The sequence below is a fragment of the Eutrigla gurnardus genome, assembly GCF_963514095.1.
Source record: "Eutrigla gurnardus genome assembly, chromosome: 12".
Taxonomy (NCBI): Eukaryota; Metazoa; Chordata; class Actinopteri; order Perciformes; family Triglidae; genus Eutrigla; species Eutrigla gurnardus.
The window spans coordinates 22,373,211-22,398,876 of record NC_139926.1 but is presented as its reverse complement, the minus strand read 5'-3'; the positions used below and the strand labels follow the sequence as shown (position 1 = coordinate 22,398,876).

At 41.0% G+C, this 25,666-nt stretch overlaps 2 protein-coding genes across 2 annotated transcripts in view; one reads left to right on the top strand and one right to left on the bottom strand.

Moving 5' to 3' along the window:
- Positions 1 to 19,894, top strand: part of slc4a3 (solute carrier family 4 member 3) — a 40,433-nt gene extending 20,539 nt beyond the window's left edge. Inside the window, exons 9-22 of the mRNA XM_084023402.1 lie at positions 4,346 to 4,529; positions 5,261 to 5,366; positions 5,848 to 6,032; positions 6,226 to 6,445; positions 6,842 to 7,057; positions 7,149 to 7,297; positions 7,376 to 7,570; positions 7,774 to 7,959; positions 8,615 to 8,704; positions 8,799 to 8,965; positions 9,052 to 9,305; positions 10,452 to 10,621; positions 12,397 to 12,570; positions 13,714 to 19,894. Coding sequence (XP_083879528.1) covers positions 4,346 to 4,529; positions 5,261 to 5,366; positions 5,848 to 6,032; positions 6,226 to 6,445; positions 6,842 to 7,057; positions 7,149 to 7,297; positions 7,376 to 7,570; positions 7,774 to 7,959; positions 8,615 to 8,704; positions 8,799 to 8,965; positions 9,052 to 9,305; positions 10,452 to 10,621; positions 12,397 to 12,570; positions 13,714 to 13,791 — 2,374 coding nt within the window. The 3' untranslated portion in view covers positions 13,792 to 19,894. The remainder of the gene's footprint in view (positions 1 to 4,345; positions 4,530 to 5,260; positions 5,367 to 5,847; positions 6,033 to 6,225; positions 6,446 to 6,841; positions 7,058 to 7,148; positions 7,298 to 7,375; positions 7,571 to 7,773; positions 7,960 to 8,614; positions 8,705 to 8,798; positions 8,966 to 9,051; positions 9,306 to 10,451; positions 10,622 to 12,396; positions 12,571 to 13,713) is intronic.
- Positions 19,895 to 20,275: 381 nt separating this feature from the next.
- Positions 20,276 to 24,077, bottom strand: LOC311022229 (receptor activity-modifying protein 1). Its single transcript, XM_084023336.1, has 4 exons — positions 23,845 to 24,077; positions 22,981 to 23,027; positions 22,005 to 22,143; positions 20,276 to 20,915 (listed from the first exon to the last, which is right to left on the bottom strand). Exons 2-4 carry the CDS (start codon positions 23,024 to 23,026, stop codon positions 20,660 to 20,662), a joined length of 441 nt encoding a protein of 146 aa, XP_083879462.1. The 5' UTR covers position 23,027; positions 23,845 to 24,077; the 3' UTR covers positions 20,276 to 20,659.
- Between the last annotated feature and the right edge of the window lie 1,589 nt (positions 24,078 to 25,666).

Here is a 25,666-nt window from a genome sequence, read left to right as displayed (position 1 = left end):
ACTAACAGTGGTGACGAGGTCTGCGGTGTTTCCTAGAATACTCATAAAAATACATTATCATGGATGGTTTGAAAACTCATCACGCTGTGCTTTCAAAGCTGGAAATGATGACTATGCGTCTCCTTGCCAACAAATCCCATTGAAGGTCAAAACCGAAACATGACTACATCCCGGTAACAATGAGTGTGTGTGGATCCAAAGCCTGACAAATGTTACTACTCATCTAACTCCATGTTGTTCATGAACCATCCAAACCGCACCAGTGAGCCACGCCGTTGCACTGGGCGACCATGAACACACAATCCTAGTGTTTATTTTGAGCCGATCCCACGTACACTGCTGATTCGCACCAAATGTGTGTTAATCCGCCGCTGAAACTAGACCTTAAGAAATGCCCTATTTACAGCTATATTAGGTCGTTTTGCTATGAAACTAATAAGTGCAGTGGCCAGCTGTGTGAAAAAAAAATATTTAGACTTTTTCAAGAATATATAATGACATGTTTTCAAAGATTTACTTTACTAATATGGTAAATAACATTAAATAATATTGCCCGCTTTTTCCCGTAAGCACTCGTCGCTTTCATGTGGACACATTATATTTGACTCACGGTTGATTGATGAGGACTTTCTTCTTTTTATATGTTTTTTATACGTTTCGTCTGAAAGCCCGGACTGGAAAGAGCTGGCCGTGCCTCTTTCATCCCGCCTGCCGTTACTAAGCGACCACAACCTGCGTGCCGCGATGACGGCGGTGATAAAGTTGCGGTGATTTAACGGGAGGCCTAACTGAGTAAAAGTACCCCAAATCAAAACAAAGATACATGGATTTCCAGCACTGTAAATCCCTCACAGTAGCTTTGCTGCACGATGTGTCCTTGTCCGTTTTTGGCTGACCTTTCAAACAGTTGTGACATCGTTGTGACAGAAAGGATGGAGCGAGTAAAATAGTCCGTGGGATGGATCGTAAGGCTTTGGGAACTAAAATGATTAACTTCTCCATATATTTACCGTAGAATGATATTTACAGAGAAAGACGATATTTGCTTGCTGTATTTGCTCACTCCTGGATGGATTCGAGCGTGCAAAAAATCACGCCATGTGACTAAATGACTTTCGTTATGTATCCATGTATTAGCAGACCTGTCTGTGTATGCCAGTGTGGATGCAGCTTCGGGATCATAGCTATGGCAGCATGAATCCTCCTTCCTCCATTAATCTTTCTCCTGCAGTGGAGGTTCTTTCAAAAAGGCAAACTCTGGAGAAGTGAACAGGGGATTTCCAAACTGTGACATTTAACAACACTTGGCTCATCAGGTGGCGTACTTCCCCCGGGGTTTTACTAAGTTGCAAAAGACTGTGCAGCAGCTGTAGTCGGTCTTAGAGACGAGACCTTCGGATTAAAAGTTCAATTTTTCCGTTGTCTGAGCTATCCTGGCACTTTGATCTCCGCCTTTGTTGAGATCTTTGCATTCTCAGTCAGATTCGATTTTATGTGTCTAAAATGTTTGGTTTGAGATGAGACAGACTTGAAAATCCTGGATTTCAGATGAAAGCTGACTGGCTAAACGTCAGGTTGTTTGGGTGTCTTCATTCCAAAAGGGTTACGGTTTCTTGCCAACAGGGTCACTTGTTATTTTAGCCTTTGAGGTTTTTGGTGCTTTGTGGTTTCTGCATGAGCAGAGTTTTTTAAATGTTTTTTTTTATTTCCATCTCGCCCAGTCAACCACTGCTGGTATCAAGTTCAATGGTTATGTTAGAAATTATTGGGTGTGATGATGTTAAACCAGCACGAGTGTATGTGCGTAGATTTGGAGAGGTGAAGGTTATCATGGGACACCATACTTTTGTTTTTGTTTTTGTCAGGATCTCAATTCAAAGGAGCACTAGAACAGCTTTAAAGGTGCAAATTCAGCTGACCGTTTTCTACAAGTGCTCACAAACACCAGATGGGATAGTTACATCACATCCTGCACGCTGCTAAATATAAAGTCAAATAAACACGAGCATGTGTGTAAAACATGTAACATGTCGTCTCCTCGCCATCTCTCAAATGGTCCCCACTTATTGATCGCCACCAGTTAGACTTGCCAAACACATGTGGCTAATGGAATAGTGCGCTTCACAGTGCATGTAAAAATAAAATAAAAAACAGTTACATAACCCCGTAAGAGAAGCAAATGAACTAAATGTTGGCTGTCAAATTGAATTGGCAGAGGAAAGATAGGCTATGCTTGTCAAAAAAAATATTGATGTTGTCTTCATGCTTGCCCATTCCCCGGTTCAAATTTTTGATTAAGTGCTATCCTGCGTGACAGGAAACATATAATTTATCAGTGTGTCTCTTGGTCCGCTGGTCAACCATGAGTGTAGCCAGTGGATAGATTGGCATGACATTTTATACAGACAGGTCTCCAGATGAAATTACTGCAGTTCTCCCCTGACTTTGCCTGACGCCACCATTAGGCTGATATTTTCCTTGTTTTTTTGGTGAGTTGTCTCCACAATGTGGATGGGCTTGCCTTGAAACAAGGTCGATATAATCAAGGTGCCCTGAAGATGAATCCTAATGATAATTGGCAGAAAAGTTGGTTTGGACAATCGTAGCTGCCAGTCCAGGATTCTAAATAACCTTTGGTAAATTGGGTGAATTGCAATAGAACTGGGATGTCAAGAGGCATTCTAGCAATTGGTGATCATCTGGCCTTTGATCTAGCGCCACCATGAGGTCAAATGTTGAAATAGTTCAATACATTTTTTGTTACTCAAATTCTTCCAAATTTATAACATTGCCATCAAACCCCTGCAAATCTTCAAATCACAACTTGCACATTTACTGGATGTAATTTACATGATACCTGCTCAACATCAGCATCATGCATCCCTAGGAGTTCCCAGTTGTTATAGAATTGAAGGTGTTCAAATTTCCATTTTTTTGGCTTAAATGTTCTGAACTGTTATCGTGTGATACATCCTAGGACCTTTGTATCAAGAAGCAAAAAAAAACTTTCTGGCATACCTGTTTTCATTTTCAAAGGAACTCTTATCCTTATTTCTCTGGATACAGCTCTGACAAGCCCTGGTCCAGCGTTCTGTCTGGCTCCCCCTCCATAAGCCAGAATGTTACAGCCTGGTTTTGATCAGTAACAGCTATCATACATGGGCAATACATTGGTGTAATGACATTTCAAAAGTTTGGATTAGGCTCGCAGATCAATGCAAATAATTCACTTTTCCTGACAATGTGGTAACCGAACCTCACATTCACACGATGGATTTTGCATAATACGACACAGCGGTTGCACACAAAATAAGATGGCCGGAGGACAATCTCAGCAGTGGGCTGTCGTGTGTTTATTCCATCTTTCCACATAAAGTCCCAGCATGTCACTCTGGCTGCTTCCACAGGGGAGAAAAAAAAGAAAAAAAAACACAGTCATTAGAGTCATCGCCAGTCTGAGATATCAGATTTATGACATGGAAAAGAAAACACATTGAAGCGGTTCGAAAAAAGTTTAGCTCATCGCTTACTCAGCCCACTTTAAAGATCCTCTGGAAACGTCCTGAGCTCAATCCACTTCATTGTCACACCTCGTTCTTTTGTCTCGGGGCGCTGTCGCGTCCAATTCGGGCGCCTTCTTATTGGACCGTGTGGGCCCTAATGAGGTGATGTCACCGCTGGACTACGCGATGATGTAATCAAGTAGTGTTAAAAAATTCTTGCCCGGTGTGTGACACACTAAATACTTATCTGGAAGAGAGTGGAAACATGATACGCGTATTAGTCTCTGGCTGTTGTATGGGTGATCGAATGTAAAATATCACGATTTGAAAAATTTACTCAGACTTTCTCGTGGGAACGTTCAAATTAAAAGGTGGTTTATATTTGGAGAGGAGATTTGACAGAATATTCTTTGTAAATTCATAAGCTGCATTGCAACTGTTTTGGGTAAAGCTCTTTAACAGGTGAAATAAACATGAGGTAGGAATCACAGCTGTGCTTGTCATTGCTATAATACAAGCCTAAAGCCCTCTAAAGTGAAAAACTTCACACTCTCATATTATAATGATAACTTGATTAATGCGCAGGCTGCATCCATCTTTAGCACTAAAAGCATGTCAGTTAGTCGAGTATGCATCTTTATACCAACTGTATGGATTTGCACACAATTGGGTGCAGATATTTATGGCTCCAAGAGGTTGATAAAACTAATAATTGTACTCTGTGCTAATTAGCATGCTAACAAAGATGGTGATCCTGGTATCAGGCGGCATCATTAGCACGCTGATGTCAGCATTTAGCTCGTACTCATGCTCTGGTTTTTGTTTCTTGTTCCCCCCCGCAGCCATCCGAGTGATATGAAGCATCGTTTCATGCGCCACCACTCAACCAGCAGCCTTCACGGCTCCTTCAACCACAACAACGTTCAGGACACCAGCCTGCCCCTGGTGGCCGAGGAGCAGGAGGAGCACCCGGATAACAAAGGGCCCGTATACGACCCAAAACAAGACGTGTTCGTCAGCCTGTTTGTACGTTGCCTTGTTTTTCCTACTTGGTATTTGTCCTTCACCCTCCAGCCGCCCTGACTCTTCACACGTTAACTCGTTGTGTCTGTTTGAGTGTGCAGTGAGCGCAGCGACTACGACTTACCGAAAGCCAAAGCTGAGCGACTAAGCCGTTTTGACAGGAATCCGCCAGGATAATTGAACTCAGCTATCTAAATGGGCAGAGATAAAAGCCACTTTGAGCTGTCTTGTCCTAGTTTATGGTTTGCATTAAGTTCTGAGAATCGGCAGTAAGCGTAGATTTAAGTGTGATTACGCCGATGTGAGGCCCGTGGCTCTTGCATTGTTCTTTGAAATCCCCCTCCGTGAGGTCAGAAGTCACGTAGTTAGTACTTGAAGTCAAGCCTCTCTGTGCCACATGTGTCGAATTATGTTCTTAGTCAGCTTACAGGTGCTTCTAGTTAAAGCTTCTTGATGCATTAACTGTGAAAACTTAATGCTCCCCGTGGCTTAAAATGTTGGCAAATTTAAAACAGCCTATTAAAAATATTTCTGCTCGGACATAAAGAGCCAGTCATCCAGTTATGTGTTTCAAAAAATGTATTCTGCGGGGCCATTAGAAGATGATAATCCACACATACATCCCCTTTCCCACAATAAATTCACATTATTGGTCCCATCGCTATCTCATGTTGTCACATCGCGCTGGTCGGTGCAACAGCGTGGATAATCTTGGGTTCTATTCTCCCTCCAAGAAATCCCTCCACCCTTTGCCTCCCGAGAGCCATCCAGCTGCAGCCAGATCGATGAAGCTCCTCGCCAAGATTCCCAAAGATGCCGAGGCTGTCATTGTTTTAGTTGGTAAGATGTGCGATTTTCAAAAAAAGCAGATCAGTTCAAGGAATGATGTCTTTTCTTCTGTTTTCAGAAACTGAAAAGAGATGAATCTGCTTCTTGTGATGATTATGCTTAAAGGCAAACTCTAAATTTCAACAGTATAATGCTTGAATCATATTGTACTCACAGTTTTGTCTTAAGTGTATTGTGTTACACTGCTGTTGATGTTAAGTCAACACCTCTGCAGCTGCTTTGCTACGCCCCCTGAGGGACTCTAGCTGTAAAGCTGCAGGATGTCTTGATTTGGCCTTGACAGCAAATTAGCGCTCCAAAAAATGTCAATGAAGAAGAGATTCATTTGGAGATATTTGAGGACAAACAGGTGATGAATGAACGAATAGCCGAAGCACAATCACTTATCCTGTCACTAAAATGTCTCCCCTTAGGCAGAGATGTGAAACATCTCAAATTACTAAACCTGCTGTGGTTTGTTGTTCCCTGTCAGGCTCGATGGACTTTCTGGAGCAGCCAGCCATGGCGTTTGTCAGGTTGAGTGAGGCGGTCCTCCTGGAGTCCGTGTTGGAGGTCCCGGTTCCCGTTCGCTTTCTTTTCGTCCTGCTCGGCCCCAGTCAGTCCAACGTGGACTATCATGAGATCGGACGCTCCTTCTCCACTCTCATGTCTGACAAGGTAGATATGAAAAGTAAAGGATGTAAAACCACCTGAACACCAATCAGATGATTAACCTGTATGCAACACTAAGGACATGTTTGGCTAGCCCCTAGTATTTTGTGTCGCCAAACTACTGCTGCTAATTATCCCCCCCAAAATAATTTATGAAACAGCCTTTGTGTTTATGAAAGTCAATTGTATTTCGTTGCAGAACTTCCACGAGGTGGCCTATTTTGCTGATGATAGACAGGACCTCCTGAATGGTATCAATGAATTCTTGGACTGCAGCATCGTCATTCCACCCTCAGACGTGGAGGGCAAAGACCTCCTGAAGACGGTGGCCGACTTCCAGAAGCAGATGCTGCGCAAGAGGAAGGAAAGAGAAGTCAAGAGGCATCAGTCCTCATCTGGATTGGAGCTGAACAACAAAGGTACTCTGTCAAAAGTCTCTTTTCTGAGCCAAATCCTCAATTACTTGGTTTGCAGGAGGTGCCACCGTTATAAAGACCCTTGTTAGTGATGCGATGCAAACACAGCTCGATACCCAACGTCAGAAAAAGTTAGAAACGTGGATGTGAAACTTTTTACAGATAAAAAACAAAAAGCAGAAACGCTGTTTCAGGCGTTTAATAGAACATTAGATGATACATCCCATCACGTCAGTAACAAAAGTCAATTGATTGTATTGATGGTATTTCCAAATTTTGAATCAGGTCTTCAAGTTAATTAATGATTATCCATTCAATTCCAAAATGAGGAGTATAGGACAGTGTATGCGTGATTATTGTCTCATCATCATGTAATGGAGCCTGTATCAAACCCCCTAGAGGTGAGTCCAGATGAGGAGGAGGAAGGAGACCAGGAGGTGGACCCGTTAAAGCGCTCAGGGATCCCTTTCGGAGGCCTGATCCACGACATCCGCCGCCGCTACCCACAATACGTCAGCGACATGAAAGATGCCTTGGACATGCAGTGTGTTGCCGCCGTCATCTTCATCTATTTTGCCGCGCTGTCGCCCACCATTACCTTCGGAGGCCTGCTGGGTAAACGGGAGAAACAAGAAATGTGGATTCCATGTCAGTTAAATACCTGTGCTCTGAAGGTGTGTGTTTTTTTGGCTGTTTTCACATACAGGAGAAAAAACAGAGGGCTTGATGGGAGTGACTGAGCTTATTGTGTCAACTGCAACTCTTGGAGTTATATTCTCGCTGCTGGGTGGTCAGCCTCTCCTCATCATAGGCTTCTCAGGGCCTTTACTGGTGTTTGAAGAAGCCTACTACAAGGTAAAACTGCCTTGTTCTATGATTCCCATGTTGTTTTCCCTGAACATGTGTTACTAACAGCTCTGTGTGTTTTCACAGTTCTGCCAGGCCCATGACATCGAGTACCTGACCGGCCGTGTGTGGATTGGTTTATGGCTCATCGTCATCGTCCTGGTGATGGTGGCAGCGGAGGGCAGCTTCCTGGTTCGCTACATCTCACCGTTCACCCAGGAGATCTTCGCTTTCCTCATCTCCCTCATCTTCATCTATGAGACTTTCTCCAAGCTCTTCAAGGTAACTCGAGATAATAATGACATAATCTCATGTATATGTCCCATTTCAACAACGACCTCATACATCACACAGTACAATGAGCTCAATAGGAATTTGGAAGGATATTTCTTCACAACAAGGAACCATTTTTAAGGATTAATAGTAGAACACGTATTAGATGATACCATGATCCTGTTACGACCCGACTCTCTTCTTGTTTCCAGGTGTTTAAGGAACATCCCCTGATGGCGATTTACCCCGGTGTTCACCTTCCAGTTGCTGACCATCACGACGATCACGTCGTCAACCAGCCCAACACTGCTCTTCTGTCTCTGGTCCTAATGATGGGCACTTTCTTCGTCGCTTTCTTCCTCAGGAAATTCCGAAACAGTCGGTTTTTAGGCGGCAAGGTACCTCTAACGTTCAGTTAATCCTAGCGCTAGCTATGGTGCTCAGGCGTCACATTGGCATTTGAACACACAGCGGAGCTCTCTTGTATGTGAACTCAGGGATGTTGACATCATGGGCTAATGTGTCACTTCTTCTCGCTCCATTTCTACCTTACTTGGCACATTCCTACCAGCCTCTATTCAGTGGAATAACATGAAGCAGGTCTTACTTGTGCATGCTTCCTTATTCAGGCAGTCGAGAGACAAACAAAATGGGACTTTTAAGGCCTTGCTCCATAGCGCTACTAGTGGTCAAAAACTAAAACTAAAAAAAAAAAAATTGATAGATTATTTTTACATGATGCTGTGTCTGATAAATATCACAGCAATATGTGCATCTTAGAAGCAGATCATACAATGATCAATATTGCATTATACAGGGGAAAGTGGGCAATAATGTAATTCACACTTTTTCATGAATGACCTTGCAGGTTGTGTTTAACACAGTTTAAAAACAGTAATATTGATTTAAATTGAATTTGAAGATGAAATGCTCTGACTCCTTCCTGGTTAATCTGTCTTGTGGTGAAGTGAGCTTTGCACACATCTGTATTTGATGAGAAGTGTGCTGCATGTTGACTTTGATTCATGTTTGCTTATTCGACAACCCAAACAGGCCAGAAGAATCATCGGTGACTTTGGCATACCCATCTCAATTTTAGTGTCGGTGTTGGTGGATTACTCCATCTCTGACACTTTCACACAGGTAATGTCACTCACTTCACAGCAACAGATAACGTCTATTTTTTCTACTTAGGGTAGTTTCTCAGTACCAAAAATGAGTGTTATTTTGCTTTTAGAAACTTAATGTGCCGTCGGGCTTCACCGTCACCTCCCCTAACAAGAGGAACTGGTTCATCAGTCCCTTCGGTGACAAGCATCCCTTTCCCACCTGGATGATGGGAGCGTCAATCGTACCTGCCATTCTGGTCTTCATCCTCATTTTCATGGAAACTCAAATCACTTCGTACGTACAGTGTTATCTTCAGTGATAACGTTCTGCGTTTGGAGTCTGTGTGTTATAATAATAAAACATTTCCTTCAATCTACCAGACTGATAGTCAGTAAGAAGGAGCGTCGCCTGGTCAAAGGCTCCGGCTTCCACCTGGATCTCCTGCTCATCGTCATTCTGGGTTCCATCTGTCCTCTGTTCGGCCTGCCGTGGCTCACCGCCGCCACCGTGCGCTCCGTCACTCACGTCAACGCCCTCACCGTCATGAGCAAAGCCACGGCGCCCGGCGAGAAGCCCATGATCCAGGAGGTGAAGGAACAGAGGCTGACCGGCCTCCTCGTGGCTGTTCTTGTTGGTAAGAGAGAAGGGAAGGCTGGGATGCTAAGTGATTGTTCGTTAAACCCCACCCCCCCAAACAGAGATTGTCCAATCAGAGCTTAGCAGCTGGAGCTGAGCACAAAGGCCTGTCAAGCATTGGATTCTCTCATACTATCTCAAGAGTCTTTATTTAGTCTACGAAAACACAGGAACAAGTTTCCAAAGAATGTGTTTATCTACTACAACATGAGCTGCAAGAATTGGATCTCCTTTGTTGTGACTTGAGAACAGGTGAAAAAAATTGTTTTGCCAGGATACGTTCCTTGTATTTTTGTTTTTTTCATCTGTGAAAACGGGGAATGGGAAATAAAACTTGGGATTGGGGTGCACTTCAGCCTCTATGGATTAAAACAACAACAACAAAAATCTGCAACAGAAACCATGAGGTTCAGCAAATGATCAATCGGTTAATGGAATGTTTCTATTGAGTACCATAAGGAATTTTCTTATTGAATACATTTGTATTATAAAACCTTTAAACCTAATTAAAATACATCAACACACAACAACAACATCTGTAAGGAGCTGGAGGAAAAGAGGAAACTGAACTTCTGACCACTTTCAGAACTTTTTATTCAGGTTTTTTTCTCCATCTGTGGGTTTTTTTTATTTCTCTTACGCTGCTGGAATTTCCCGGCAATTATTCGTCTTGAAAGAAAACATGAGCTTAAAAAGGTAGTACTTCTGCAACGTCTTCATGCTGAGACATTCGTGAAGTATGAATCAGCCGGTACAATGATTTTTACAACCCGTTCATAAATTGTCCTCAAAATGGGCCGAAACTCTGTTTTTTTCCCGCAAATGAAACGTTTGGACTGAAAGCGCTCCGTCTTACATTACAATATTTTCTTGATTCAATTAAGGTAGGGTTCCCAAAGTAGTCTTAGTTTGATCCAGTTTGGATATCCAAGCATAATGAGTCATCGTGATTGTTGGGCCTTTGTTTGATTGAGGAATGAGACTTTTGAGATTAGCCTAAAGGAGCGTTTCATACAAAAGGCTTAAAAATGTTTCAAATCATCATGTTTGTCATGAGGGCCGTTCCCTCGTTGAATGAATAATCCTCTCCATGGTTGGGAAATATTGATTTATGTCTAAAAATAATAACTGTTCTCCCCATCAGGTATGTCCATCGTGATGACCAACGTGCTCCGCCTCATCCCTCTGGCGGTCCTCTTTGGCATCTTCCTCTACATGGGAGTCACCTCTCTGACAGGCATCCAACTGTATGAACGCATCACCCTCATGGTCACGCCCGCCAAGCATCACCCCGACCACATCTACGTCACCAAGGTAACGCACGCAATGCGAGCGTCGACCCGCGCTCCTCTTCTGTTATTAGTGGTGAGCCGGAGAAGCCAGAACCCGGCGGAGCGGCGGCTGCAGCCGAGGAGAGGCCGGCTTGGCTTCGTCAGCTGGGCTTGATAGAGAGACCTGATCGTTCAGAACACTGTGTACGTGACATGTGAACGGCATCCAGGGCTTCGGTCTTGGACTCCTCCACGTCCTGCAAATCTGTCAGTTCTTTAACCAGCAGAGTTACAAGCAAAGCGGGGATTTCACATTCTTCCAAGAGAAAGGAAAATGTTGCTGTTTTGACCCCAGATAACAGTTGAGGATTAACACAGTTTGGTTTTCGGCTGCTGGATTTAGCTCCTGCAACTGATCATCATTACTGGAAGATTACAATGAATGTGTCTCTCTGCATTACTGCTGTCAGACGTGAACTTTCATTTCAGTGCGTAGGTCCTCATTGGATCGTGTGTCATATTTTGTGTTTTACAAATTAACTGCTATGCAGCTCATCTCAGAAAGCACCTTCACACGTAGCAGGGAATGATCAGAAACCTGGACAAGGTCTTTACACATGGATGGATTACTGAACGGACCTACACAGGCCTAGAGGTCCAAAGTATCAGGAATCGCCCTGGCCTCCGCCTACAAAATGTCAAAATGACTCTTACTAACCAGGAAAAACTCAAATTGACCACAAAGAAACAAAAAACGAACAAAGATACACAAGAAGACTAAAAATAGACACGAGGCAACTGCAAAAAGACTTTAAATGATTACAAAGAGACACGGTTATTACAAAGAAACACAAAGCAACAATGAAACTCCAAATTATAAAAAAAAAAACACAAAAACAACTATAAAAAGATGCAAAACTAACAAAAAGTTCAAGTAAGAGTATGTGTGCCGTGCAGCCTTTTGGATAGGGAACTGAATGTAAACATACTCAGTGATGTATTTCAACAGACGTCATGTGATATTAAAGGATCGGCTGCCCGATTAAAACAACATTAGCTGACGTGACCATTGAAACTTGCTGTAATTATTCCTCCCCTCATACGGGCAATTAAAGGGTCTCTCTCTCACAGACTTCCAGTGATGAAAATCTGCAGGCCCCTGTTCCGTGGAAAAATAAATTCCATAGTTTATTTGAAGATAATACGATTAATCTTTTTGTTATGAAATGCCCCTCTTTGTGTTTCCAATGTTTCCTTCAGTGGAGGGAGAGTCAAACAAAGAAGGAATTTGATAATACAAACTCTGTAACTGTACCCACTCGGTCCGTCTAACTCGATTTGCTGAAGCCGTGTTTTGACCTCGGATAAACATAAAAGTATAGTTTTTCACAGAACAAGAACAGTAGATCTGATCCCCCATTACTTACGAAAATGAAAATATAATAATGATAAAAATAACATCAACAGGAATGTCTTTGGCTATTACGTACCCTGAAGTATGCTAATGATTGTACTTTGACTTTACCAGTGTTTGTATCACAAGTCTCGTCCTGAATTGAACATTGTGATACTTTTATAAGGAAAAAGCAGCAATTAGAGTATCCAGTTTGTCTTGCATACTTTACACAAATCATTAGATGGTACATTGTCCACTAGATGGAGCCAGAAACTTTGTGGAAAAAAAAGATTGTGTTTGTGCAGGGGAGCAGTTTAGGATCCAGTGTGTTAAATGTGTCTGGATCTCTCTGAGAGTACCGCTGTGTGTACATCTGTACTGCGGTCTGCTGGTTTTTAACCACCGCATGTGTGTTGCTGCAGGTGAAGACATGGCGTATGAACATGTTCACCATCATCCAGCTGGCGTGCATCGTGGCCTTGTGGGTAGTGAAGTCCACCGAGGCGTCCCTGGCGTTCCCCTTCGTCCTCATCATGACGGTGCCGCTGCGCCGCCTCATCCTCTCCAGGATTTTCGAGGAACGTGAGCTCCAGGCGGTAGGTTGGGCAGGAATGTTTGCCACAATAATCCGATCCCACACAGCCACAGGATACTTATTTTACAGCAAACGTAACACTATATGGATGTTGGCATGGCTTATCTGTTTTAACACTAACGCCTCTGGAAGAAATCCTACAGATGAACTCCAGAGGATTTTTCATCCTCGGGTGATCACCGGGCAGCTTTTCTCATGCATATATTTTCAGATGATATGCAAATATTTCTTTTCTAACCACAGCAAGATTCACAGTACCTCCTGAAGCCGGGCTCCGTGTTTTCTTGGTTAAAGCCCTTAAACCCATACATGTCAACACTGTCAGATTAAAACCTTCCATTTTCCAAAATGTCAACTTTTTCAGGAGCTAGTGAAAACATCTTTGTTCTCGACGTGACCACCGTTCGCGTTGTGTTCATCCAAAGTTCTCATGAACCCAAGGCACCGTAGAATACGACTACAGAGGAGCCTGAAATGGAGTTAAAACTTGGAAATTACCAAAATTAGACTTCCATGATGTCAGATCCTTTACCCATCTAACCCCCACCTTTAGGTCAACCACATTAGACAACGTTTTATATCATATTGTTTGCTTTGTTCTTCTCTACCAAACAAGTTTGTCGTTTCATCGGAAGTGAAAAGTCCGCTTCGTAGTCAAACTGTCGGTTTACAAACAAAGCATCTCACAATTTAGGACATTTTGGGCCTTCTTGCAAAGATTTAGATGAAAAGATCACACGTATGCTAAAAATGGTCAGCTTAGCATAGCTTAGCATGAAGATTGAAAATAGTCTGGCACACAGCCATGAATTCAATTGTTTATTGTTTTTATATAGATTAGACTAATACAATAAATACTAACTAATACAATAAGTAAGTAGTTCTTATGAGGCACAATGTAGGATTTGAAACCAGGTTTGGTGTCCTGAATTTGGACAGAGACAGGCTAGCTGTTTCTCCCCATCTTCAGTTTTTATGCTAAGCTAAGTTAGCCAGCTGCTGGCTGTATCTTCATACTTACAAAGCGCGTATATATGTGATTCATATCAAACTTGATGAGTCAATGTGGTGTGAATGCATCCTAAGTTGCCTCATTTTAACCTTTGAATGACAACAACTGAAGATCATCTGTCTTTCTTCACAGCTGGATTGCGACGAGGATTCTCCCAACTTTGATGAAGACGGAAGAGACGAGTACAACGAGATACACATGCTCGTATAAATTTAAATTGGACCCAGCCAGTATGACTTCCTCCACCCCTCCAGCTCTGACCAATCAGAGCGAGCCTCTTCTGGAACCTCAGTGTCTCTGACAACAATAAGAGAGAGAGGAGCTACCGTCATGATGTTTGTAAAATAGCCAAAAAGCTATAGCTGGGTGATCACTTCTTACCTTTCCAGTTGCTTTTAAAAAAAAGGCAGACCTGGTGTTAGATCTCTGTTGGTGGTGTTGTGTTAAAACTCCCTGAAGCCAGACAGTGCAACTTATAATAATTTAACGTACATGAACACTTTATCCACCTTTTTATTCCATCTATCCCTTTAATTACTCTGCAGGTTCTGGGCATAAGTGCAATGATGATGTTGACCTCTAAGACTAAGGCTGGCTGGATGGTTTAGACTTATTTTTGTCCTGAAAGCGGGGAAAAAGGGGTCAATTAGCTTTCATTACATTTTCACCCAGGAAGTGGATTTTCATCCAAATCCATAAATAAGCACTGACCCTAAATCTCTAAGCCCTGAATTCCACTGACTGTAATTGCCTTTTTTTCCCTTTATACCACTGCCATTGCCTATATGTTGCAATGATGTGCAAACAAAGAGTTAAATAGTCCTTTTCCTTTCTGTACAGACTTTTAGTAATGAGCACTTTGACTGGGCAAAAGTTCACTTTTATCGCTGCCAACCGAGCTCCCTGGCAAAAAGCCTCCTCCCTGTATGTAGTCTCCCCTCCAAGCCAAAGTCTTCATGGAGACTTTGCAAGCCCCTCCAAGGGGCGTTACTGGACTCTGTTAGGTTTTTAATGCCCGACATACCAGTCCAATGACCCTTTTGTTGTGACCTTGGATGTATAAGTTAATAGCCAACATGGTCTCAACCTTATTTTTCTACTGTGTTGTATCTATTTATTTTATGACCTTTGGACTCAACGCTATGCCAGATTCTCAGTGAGGTTTAGACTCCAAACAGCTCAAGCTGCTACAAGAATTAGCATAAAAACAAAAGAAGAGTGTGGAGGTGGGCACGTTCGGCCATTATTCTCTCGTCTTCTCTGCAGTATTTCCACGCCGTGGGTGCATTTTTCGGAGATTTCATGAATAATATAATAACACACTTGACTGGAAAAGCATAGGAACTAAGCAAACACACAAGCAGGGAGAACACTGGGGAACAGTTGAGCGTTGGCAGGATGTATGAATGATGCATTGTACAGTAAAGACCGTGAGCTCGCAATTACAATGTACCATCTGTGTTCAGAGTCGTTTTCAAATATCCAGAGATTTTTCATTTTTTCACCTCCTATTGCGAAGCCCACTATAGAATGTTAATAACCACTCAGCCGTGACACCTGTAATCAGAAACCTCACTTCTGCCACACAGAAACACCAGTTGTTCGAGCTACTGTAAATATAGAAATGAGATACATTTTCATGATTATACAGACGTACGTTGTGCACAGATGTGTGTGACGCTCTTATTTAGGAAGGAGAAATTGATGTGATTTTGTTCAAAAAGGTGAGTTAGTCTCCAATCTGACAAACCTTTCACTCAAAATACTTTATTTTGGAGTATTCTATCAATGTTGTATGTGCTGGATGAACCAATTTAAAACAGAAGAAGGTTTCTGCATACTATCACCGTTCCCAGATTCACCATTTTCACTTTGAACATGACATTTTAGAATATTTACCCTCGGTCCTTTCATGTTTGTGCGTGTTCACCTCTACATTGTATCTGCTGCAATAGATAAAATACGTTTAAGGTGGTATCAGAAGAGAGACACTGTGTGGCAGCTAAACAGGTTTCTGTAAATAACTATTAAATATGAAAAATAGAAAAATATATATACATGTTTTCTTGTGTTCACCTGCTGCAGGCATACAGTCAACTAAAAACAAACTCCTAAGTGCTTAAAAGTGGAGGACAAATTATGACATTTGACACACATACACACACACAGACACACACACACACACACACACTTCAGGGTCAGCGATGTATTTCAGTGTTTGCTCACCACAATAATTAGTATATCCCATTTTACATAACCATGTCCGAGCCATGCAAGAATTCTGTCTCAGGGGAAACTGACCTTCGATCTGTAAATATAGCTTCCCAACCTTTAGTCTGTTGTCTCTTGTGTGTACATAAAGCGGTCAAGGCAATCCAACACTTGCAATGTAAAAAAATATATAGCGTTGTGTCGAGGCTTCTGTGTCGTTCAATAGAGAGAAAAAGAGGTCAAGTGAAGAGAATACTGCGTTTACTTGCCGATGTGACATGGAATCAGACTGTAAATCAATCCTCCATTGTTCTCTCAAGGCCTCCGCCTGAAGTTTCACTTTGATGTGAAGTATACACCTGCTGTGGTCTGTATTCAATCCTGCAGCCCCCCCCCAAGTTAATGAGTTACTAAATGTGCTTTACATTAGGACTCTTTAGGCGTTTCAACCACGTGTTTTATGTTTCAGCGTTTACACTGGGAAAGGCGAACTGAGAGCAAAGACGCTGATAAGTTATCTCCATTGTACTCCGTTATTCTCGGCCTCACTGTGTTCACGACGTTATTGAATGTAAATGTTTGGCCGCCTGTATTTTCAAGCACGTGATTTTTTTCGCTTGTCAGATTGAGCGACGGCGATTCCATTTTATGGAGCTCCATAGATGACAAAGCCATGAAGCGACCACAAATCATTTTTAGTGACTGTTGTGCACACAAGTTCTCTAGCCATACTTTCAGATAGACTGAAGCTAAGCAAAATCAAGTATTATTAAGAAATGTGTAAATCCCCTTTTTATTGATTTAAAACAATTATACGTAAAATATCTGATTCTCCAAAATCTGATTGTCTAAGAGCATTATACCTGCCGCCAGAAATTAAATTCTAGTCAGGACATATTTCGTCATTCTTCTTGGCCTGAAAATATGGAAATTTAAAAGAAAAAAGAATCAGCCTTTAAAACCATCTGCACATTCCAACACTACCATACACTTTAGTATCCCCAAAAAAGTTATGACGAAATTATGACAAAGTAGTCCCAGATGAGTACATACTACATGCACAACCCTCTCCTATAAAATGATGTTCCCATACAACTTAACAGCACACTCAATTGCGTTTCCATGGAAACCAAAACCACTTCAGTTTGAAGCATCCAGCTAACGAACAAAACAAAATAAAACGGGCTACAAAACGACACTTTGGCTTCTACTTTGTTATGTTTGGGCAAAAAGTCGTTCTTGGTTCCCAAAAGGACACAAACGGCAGTCTCCTGTGCTTTTTGACCTCCTATGTACACGGACTTTGGACTTGGAGCAAAAGTAATTTCAGACAAATTCCGTTTCCCTAGAAACGGAATTCACAACGCAGTTTTGTCGCGTGGGAACATCATTATTCGACCCGGCTGGCATGCAACAGTTCCTACTTCGTAAAAGGCAGTTGCAGTTTTGACTCCAAATTGAATGATGACTCCAATTTCAAATTCTTAGACCAAAAATAACAGAGGACATGGCCTCTGTGTATAGTAGCTTCCTCTGCACTCACCAGAAAATGACCTGGAGGATCATCTGGTCTGACAATTTCTTATTGTGACCTTAATAGCTGGACGCGTGCATGTCTTGTTTAGGCCTGTTTGCCAACAATTATTGGCAAGCGGTTGGATGTTCTCAAGAGCTCAGACTGCTGAATTAGCCTGAGAGGAGTGAGAGTAGATTTTTTAAACAGGGTTTTATACAAAACTTGTGTTTAAAGCTTATAAATCTGTCCGTGACGATCAGCTTTGATAGATTTATGTTGATGATCTATAGTTTTGTTATTTATTAACTTCCATACGTAACCATTACAGACAAATATTCACATAACACAAGTGAAATGCTATGAGAAACAAAGATTAGATGAAGACCAAATAACATATTGGGGATTTTTTTTAAGATCTGGTGGCAGACCAATAACTTTTTGACAAATAGTTTTGGCCAATTAGTTAGGAGTTCCCATCTGGATCCAGTGGAAGTTAATTATTTGGAGTGCTGGTTGACCTCCGGTGGTAAAAGAGTCCTTTGTTGACAACAGAAGTCTGCTCGACTGCTCCAAACATCCACGTGCTCTTGTTATGGAACGAACTGGTGTGTGTCAGTATGTGTGGAGCTGCCACAGCCGAGGCATACGCTTAACAAAACATCCTTTCAGTGTTTACACAAGAGGAAAAAGTGGAATTCTGGGTATTATTAAAGATAATAAAAGGCGCGGTGCTGCCACTCTGTCCCGCCCGGCGCTAGATGTTGAAACACACAAGATGAAAAGAAAAATATATATTTTTTTGTCCCTCAAAAAAAAAAAAAAAAAGTTCTGCCTTGTCAATGCTCTCAGTTCACCACATTTAGTCGCCTCGTACCACCGTGGTAGCAGGGCAGACCACCCACCCGAATCTAAGACTTGGCTCTGTTGTTTTTGAATCTCTTTTAATTTCAACGTTTTTGGTTTGAGAAAAGACGTCTGGCAATCTTGGATTTCTAGCATATGGAATTGTGCGTTTCGTTCAATTTAACTATGAATCCGTGTGTGTGTGTGTGTGTGTGTGTGAGAGTGAAACTAGATCCGCTATAAAAGGAAGGTTGTTCACACTGCTTTAAGAGCACAGAAATAAAGTGGATAGTTTATTTTGGATACTGAAGGAAAGCCATTATTTTTTCCTTAATTGGACTGCAGGGTTAGTTTCCTAATTTCGGTTTTCATTGTCACATTTTGTCAATTGTAGGTTATATATTTAAAACCTATCCTTGTGAATACTCATTTTTTTATTCATTGAAATGCTCTCTATAACATAAAAAGTTGGATTTCAGTGTTATTTCCTTTAAGGAACACCTATAATTTATACAACCATACCGCTCACTTAAAGCCTTGATTTCCAAAAAGTAAAAAGTTTATCTCAAAGCACTGTTAAAGCTGCATTGAGTGATTGGCTAATCCACTGGATTGCTATATGCACGACTCTACAATGGCCTCTTGTTTACTTCATGGCTTTGCAGACAGAGTGGATTCTCCGATTGGAAATATTGATTTCACATTCGCATTACCGTCATTACATTCAAAGTGGACATTGAAAACATTGCTGAATGGAGCTTTGCATTGTTTTGCTGACACACAGCGAGCGGCTCTCCATGAGGACGACGCAACAATCCTATGTTGTACACCGATCTGATGACAAAATTATGAAATGCAGTATTTTTGCATTCCTAGACACTTGGTTCATGTGGATACTTCAATAGCAGGTCCATTTTGCTGTAAAAAAAAAAGTTTTCTGTAAAACATTATTTTTTGTCTGAAATAAATATTTATTATGTGTTTCAAATACAATCAGAACCATTCTGTCTTTTTTTCCAGCTTAAAAAAATGAAAATATAGATTATTCAAGTACAGTATAGACTTCTGGAATGAAGGTGGTGTCAAACAGTGCAGTAAATCATCAAGGTTTTGATTTCCTCTACTTACTAAAGGTGCCAGATGGGTGGAGTTCACCATATGACAGAATAATGACTTCCAGAAAGTTAAGTCTTCAGACAGACAAGTAAAAAGTTCTCCCAACAGAATACATGATATACTTATAAGGCACAGTGTGTAAGGTTTAAAGGAATCTAATGGATTATAATATTCATAACTATGTTTTCCAAATTACCAGAAATTAAGAATTGGTGTGTTTTGTTGTTGTGTTGTTCGCTTCATATCTACGTTCTCTTCACCGAGTCCGCCATGTCCAGAACGGACAAACCAAACATTGGCTCTAAAGAGTGCCTTTTGCATTTTTATTGTACCTGAAGGTCACCGTGGTTCCCCAACACGCTTGTGAAAGTGCAGTAACGTGAGCCACAAAGTGCAAAGCTGCGGTTCCACCAGCTGTCGTCTGACTTCCGTTGCTCCTGAAGTAATGAAATAGTGTTATGTGCGAGGCCATACCGCGGTTTTGCACTCGGTAGCTCACGTGACAGCAGGCTTGGGAAAGTTAGGAGTGAGTGTTCAGTTGGTTTCAATCTGCAACCGCACCGCTAGATGCCACCAAATCCTACACACTGTCCCTTTAATGCTCAACAGAAAACACTACATTAGCAAGAAATAAATATTAATGTAATATGTTGTCATGTGGTGCAAATTTCATATCTTGCAATTTAATATTTTTATTGTGAAGATGAAAAGAACAAATTTAATATGTTATATAATTTGCTTGTAATTGGACACTTTTATTAAAATATAGTCCAGATCGAAAATGACTTGAAATAGATTGAAATAGTGGAGTGGTCTGTGTTGTGTACGTGTATCTATGACATTAAGGAATATTGCAGTACTATTTTACCTGAGTCTTATTTATATTTACATTACTTGTGGTCATGCCCATAATGTGAATTCAAACAAACCTGCTTGGTTCGGTTCAGTAGAAGATCATAGTTTGGATTAAAAGCACTTTGATTTTGTGCACCTATTTAACAATAAAAGTTACCCCAAAGCTTTTAAATCTGTCCGTGACGACCCCAAAGAAGTAATTTCTTCATAGTTTCTATATCAAAATGCAATTATCTTTTCTTCTTGCAAAAGAAAATATGAAGTGTGGTTACATTCGGTAGTACCCACCATTTTCCACCAATAATCTTGATATTTATCCATCAATCAATCTTGAACTTTTAACAAATGGAACAACAAGCCTCTTCAGCTCCATATCGCTCTACATTATTAGACCGCCTATATACTTAATATATAAAATTTGTTAAGGATATGATTTAACTGACCACTAACTAAGCTGCCGTAAATGTTGGATGTGAGTTTGCATGACCCGCTGTCAGAAAGGCCACACATTTTCACAAACTTTCCATTTTCAGCACATCAGAGCCCAAACCCGGGCATTTCTGTTTCCCAGGTGGCGAGACGAACACAGACGATTGGTAGGAAGAGTGTGACGATGATACCAGGCGCTATGAGCATAATGAGAGTGGTGAACGGGGGGTCTTGGACCTGTCCACAGAGTTTAAAGTACATCTCATGAACTTCCAAGAAGACCGTGTCTATCAGAGATCCTCGACCTTTACACCAAGACACATTTGCCAATTGGTCCACGCAGGTCTTGAGTTTGTAGTAGGTGCTGCAAAGGAAGAGAGCAAGGCAGAGCACGCAGTTAAAATGCTTTTAAATGCTTCAGAAAATTACGATATTACAGTTGAATAGTGAAGCAAACTCATATTAATACACACTTACAGATAACAGCATTGCCATGCAACAAATGCATGTGCATTGTTATACTACCAAACTCTACTTTTCAAGTCTGTATTAGCTTACATTTCTTATGGAAATTAACAGAACAAAATGTCTTCAAGGTAAAAAAAAGTTTGAAAAGTGGCCATTAATATGATACAAAGTTAATCAGCAAAGTTTAAAGCTGCGACTTTAACATTCAAATATTCGCCTCACTAAAGCAGCAGAAATCACACCCGTGGTTGCCATTACAAGAATATAGTGTGGAAAACATCACAGCCGTTATGGGAGCGTAGCCAAGATCCATGTTTACAGTAAAATATGGATTATTACTGCCATAATTAAAAAGTCTGCTGCAGTCTGTTGCAGGTAAGAATGAAAGTCTTCGCAAACAACTGCTGTCTGGAAATATGAGCCCAGGAGCGACAGACTAGCATTTTATATAAAAAAGTTGAGTAATTCACTGAAACTTGTAATGTAATCAGGAAACAGGAAATGTCTGACTTTAAAAAACAAAAGCCATAAAAACATGTGTAATATGCCACTTTATCCAGGCTTCAGTTTTCAGGCTTCCTGTAACACATGCACGACCAGGCTGAAACAGCAAACATTAACAGAGATGGGGAATATTCAAAACAATATGTGTATATATTCTTATTTACACTGAACTTATCATATAAGCAGGCATGTCCTGATTATGTTTTTTTGGCCCAAATCCTGATCCGAGTCCTTTAATACTGGGAATCTCCAATACCGAGTCAGACCTGATACTTGTATTAACTTAAATGGCGATTAAATATTGAAACAGCTGTATCTGCTTTATCTGGCACCTTATTTTTGTAGAGCCGATCGAAATACTGGAGGTGCAGGTTCAATTATAAAAGCCTAAATTGTTGATATTGACATGAATGATTCCCTTTAACCCTACATTTGTTAAATACATAATAATAATATTATATATACTTGGAATAAAATGTACCGTTTTACAGTCGGCCACGGGCAGCTGTACTGATACCCACTGGTCTCCATGCTGCTGTTGAAGTCTGACAGGCAGATGTCGACGTAGCTATGAAACATGTGATCGTCACACGGTGGAACGACACATTTCACGGACGTTCCTGGAGGAAACAGACACTTAACATGAGTGAACGCTCCAAACTCAAAACAAAACAGCAAACAACAATGTAGAAATGTGGCGTCCACATGTTTTCATGAAGAACTTGTCCATACAGAAATGCCGTTCTCATCTCTCAGTCGAATCAATGTATCAGAGCTTGAACCCAGCTCTCTGGATTCACCTACATGTGTTTTAATTTATCAAAAACTATACATCCTATTAATTTTGTTGTGTTTTTTTTCTGTTCCTCCTGTCAGATTTTGGTTTTGGTACCACCTAAGTCGAGGTTCCAATTCAAGGCGGAGTTAAACCACTGTGACCTCTGATTGGATCAGGCTGGAATCCTCATTTGTGTAAAATAAAAACAAAATATCCAAGCTCCTGTTAATAATGGCCACATTTTTTTTATTCAATGCTAAAAAAAAAGTGTCCACAAAAGTTTGCTATACAGTTGATGAAGTGCAGACATTCCTCCATTTGACTGCTGCTTTTCCTTTTAAAATAGCTAGCACTAGCTACAAAAGCCACTAAAACTTCCCAGATTACAATATAAGCTAATTTGCAAATCGGTGAAAGCAGCACAAATAATTTGCGTAAATAATAAGCACTCTGAGCAGCATGCATGAGAATGAATTACAAGATATTTTTGACTGAAAGGTGAAAAATAGGTGCTAACGTTTTGCTAGTCGCTTTTTAGAAATACAGTTGCTAAGAGGGGCTGAAAAGTCACTAAACTCGGTATATGATGATGCTTTAGAGCTTGTTAACATTTCAATCATTTTTGACCAACATTCTGCTACCAAGCTAAGTACTAAATTATGTAGAAATTCTGTCTTACCTGTGCCGATCAAGATAAGTGCCATTAAGTATGCAGTCAACATCATCTATTTAAAAAAAACAACAACAACAATGGCATTCGCATAAATTGATTTCTACGTCATTGAGGACGAGCTTTTACTGCAAATTGCACACAACTTTTCTTTTCTTTTTTTTTTTTTATTCTGTCTCAATTTGAGATGTCCGTCATGTCCAGGAGCACAGGCACACTTTCTGCAGCTGCAGAATGCGTTTTCTCCCATCTCTTCTTGAGTGATAATGTGCAAGACAGTACTTTGATAAAACACATAACCGGATCACAGAGACAATGCGTGACCTCTACAGCAACGAGTTGCTCCTGGACCTGTCACAGCATAGTTTAAAACCATTACCCTTACAAGCTCTATTACTTCCCGAGCAGAGAGTTGAACGTTTTGAAAAGTCCAGCTACACATGTTGTACAGGGAAAAAAACAATAAGCTCTGTATGAAACAGACGTAGGGCCATCTGCTTCCTGGACAATCCCACAAAATTAATGAATTTATCTCATGGGAGGCAGATACTGAAAACAGATGTTACCAGGGAATGTAGTGAGAGGAAGGTTCCCTCTCTCTCTCTTTTTTTGTTTTTTTTTTGTTGATAATCACGTCTGTGCTTGTATGTAACACATGCAATGCAAATGTTGGGAATTCTAAAATGTTCAAGTTAGTTGGAGATCCAAACAAAAATTTAAGGACAGATGCATTAAAATTCCATGAATGATATGTATTCTGTAGCTTTTATCTAAATTAAACAGAAGCATCAGCAATATATCAAAAGTAGGTTTCAAATCTTGAAAGTACAGATTGATAAGCAATGAAAAAAAAGAAAAAAAAACTCCATACCCCCGGCTGTTATGTTGCTGTTTGAAGTAAAAGTGGTTCCTTGTGGATCCCTGGTAAACAGCTGGATTAGAACCTAGGATGCTTCTTATGGTTTAACCGCCAACTAACAGATGCACAACTGGTCACACCAAGCCTCCATGTGATCTGGTCCAGTTGCCTTATCATTGCAACTCAGAGCTAATTGGATTGTGCAACAGCAACGGACAGCCTGCTTCCTTTCCCAGACCAGAGTCGGCCGTTCCCATGCTACCACAGACATGTTCCACTCCAAGCCTCCGCAGAGACATGTGAACTAGGAGGCCTCGGTGTCATCTACTTTTTTTATGTCATTGTTTATTTTTTGTGGTCTTATTCCAACATAAAGGTCAGAGGGGTGGGGGTTAGAAATCAGGGAGTGGACAGCATTCTGCTAATCCACCATGCACCAAGCAAAAGGTTTAGGAACATTGGGGATAAAGTTTTGATAAAGACTGTCATTGTGGAGCTTCAAACACACAAACAGAAAGTCACACATTGAGGTGTTTTACTGTTTCCATTTCACCTAAGTCTCACATCTGTGGACTGTGAGACGCAGGCAGAGCCCCTGGTGTAAACACAGGATATTCCCATCCACGCTGAGCACTTTCACTACTGGATGGAAATGCATGTATTCAGATGTGGACACACACAAACTTTGGTTTTTGCAATTTAGGAAACTTTTAACATTTAATTACATCAATTACAAGTCATTTATCTATGCCCAATGAAGCTGAAATCAAGCCAGAATGAAATAATTCCCCCCTTCAAAATCTGCTGGAGTTTAGAAAATCATAAAATACACAAATACAAACATCTTGATTTTGGGGCTTTCATCAGTTTTAACATTGTCTATCCTCAAAGATTTTGGTGCAAACTTGACTATCAGAGAGAATGCTACAGAAAGCAGGAAGTGGCATGTAGGTGGTTAGAGAGAATCTTGATGCAGAGCGCTGATATGCTGGTGAATTCATCAAGAGTTTATTGCTCAAGGTAAGTAGTGGACGTGGTTGGATGGAGAGGAATGGAGCCCCGGGTTGGTGGTGGTCCAAGTGCACAGAAGCATGGGTTAGTTCTGGAGTCAACCACAACAATATGACTTGGACCTCAAGATACAAGAGGTGGAAGAACTGCATGGTACCAAACAGGTAGAAGCACAATGTGGTGGATGAAGACCCAGGGTTTAAGTACTGCAGACTGATGGGCTGATGAATGGCAGGTGAGCAGGCAATCAGGTAATCAGGAGAGAATGCCACTCCCACTACACACACACACACACACACACAGGAAGAGGACAAAACACACCAAGCAAAGAAAAATTAGACTGAGGCAGTGACAGTAGGGGATCTACTGGCAGAAATTTAATTTAAAGTACACGTACACTTAAAATCATCTGGAACTAAGAATCGTTGAGTTTTCATGACCTCAGAATGAGCCTTTTTTATCCAAATATATGGACATGGAGTGGGTCCGCCATGTGTTTTTACAGAAGCCCAGAACGGACAAACCGAACACTGGTTTTCACATCAGCCACTGTAATTCTCATACATGCTTGGCACACCTCACCACTAAATTGTTGGTGGTTGGTTCACAATATATTGTCAGTATGATTCACAGAAACATCCGTCAAAAAATAAATACACAAAATACACTATCAAACTTGCCTTAGAGTCCAAAAATGAGTCTGCAAAATATTTCAAGCATATCTGGTAACGTCAATACACAGGTTAGCAAAAGTTTTGTTAACCTGCTTTTAAGCTTAAACAGTACTGAGTCCACGAAAACTCCATAGCATTAGTTTTTGATATT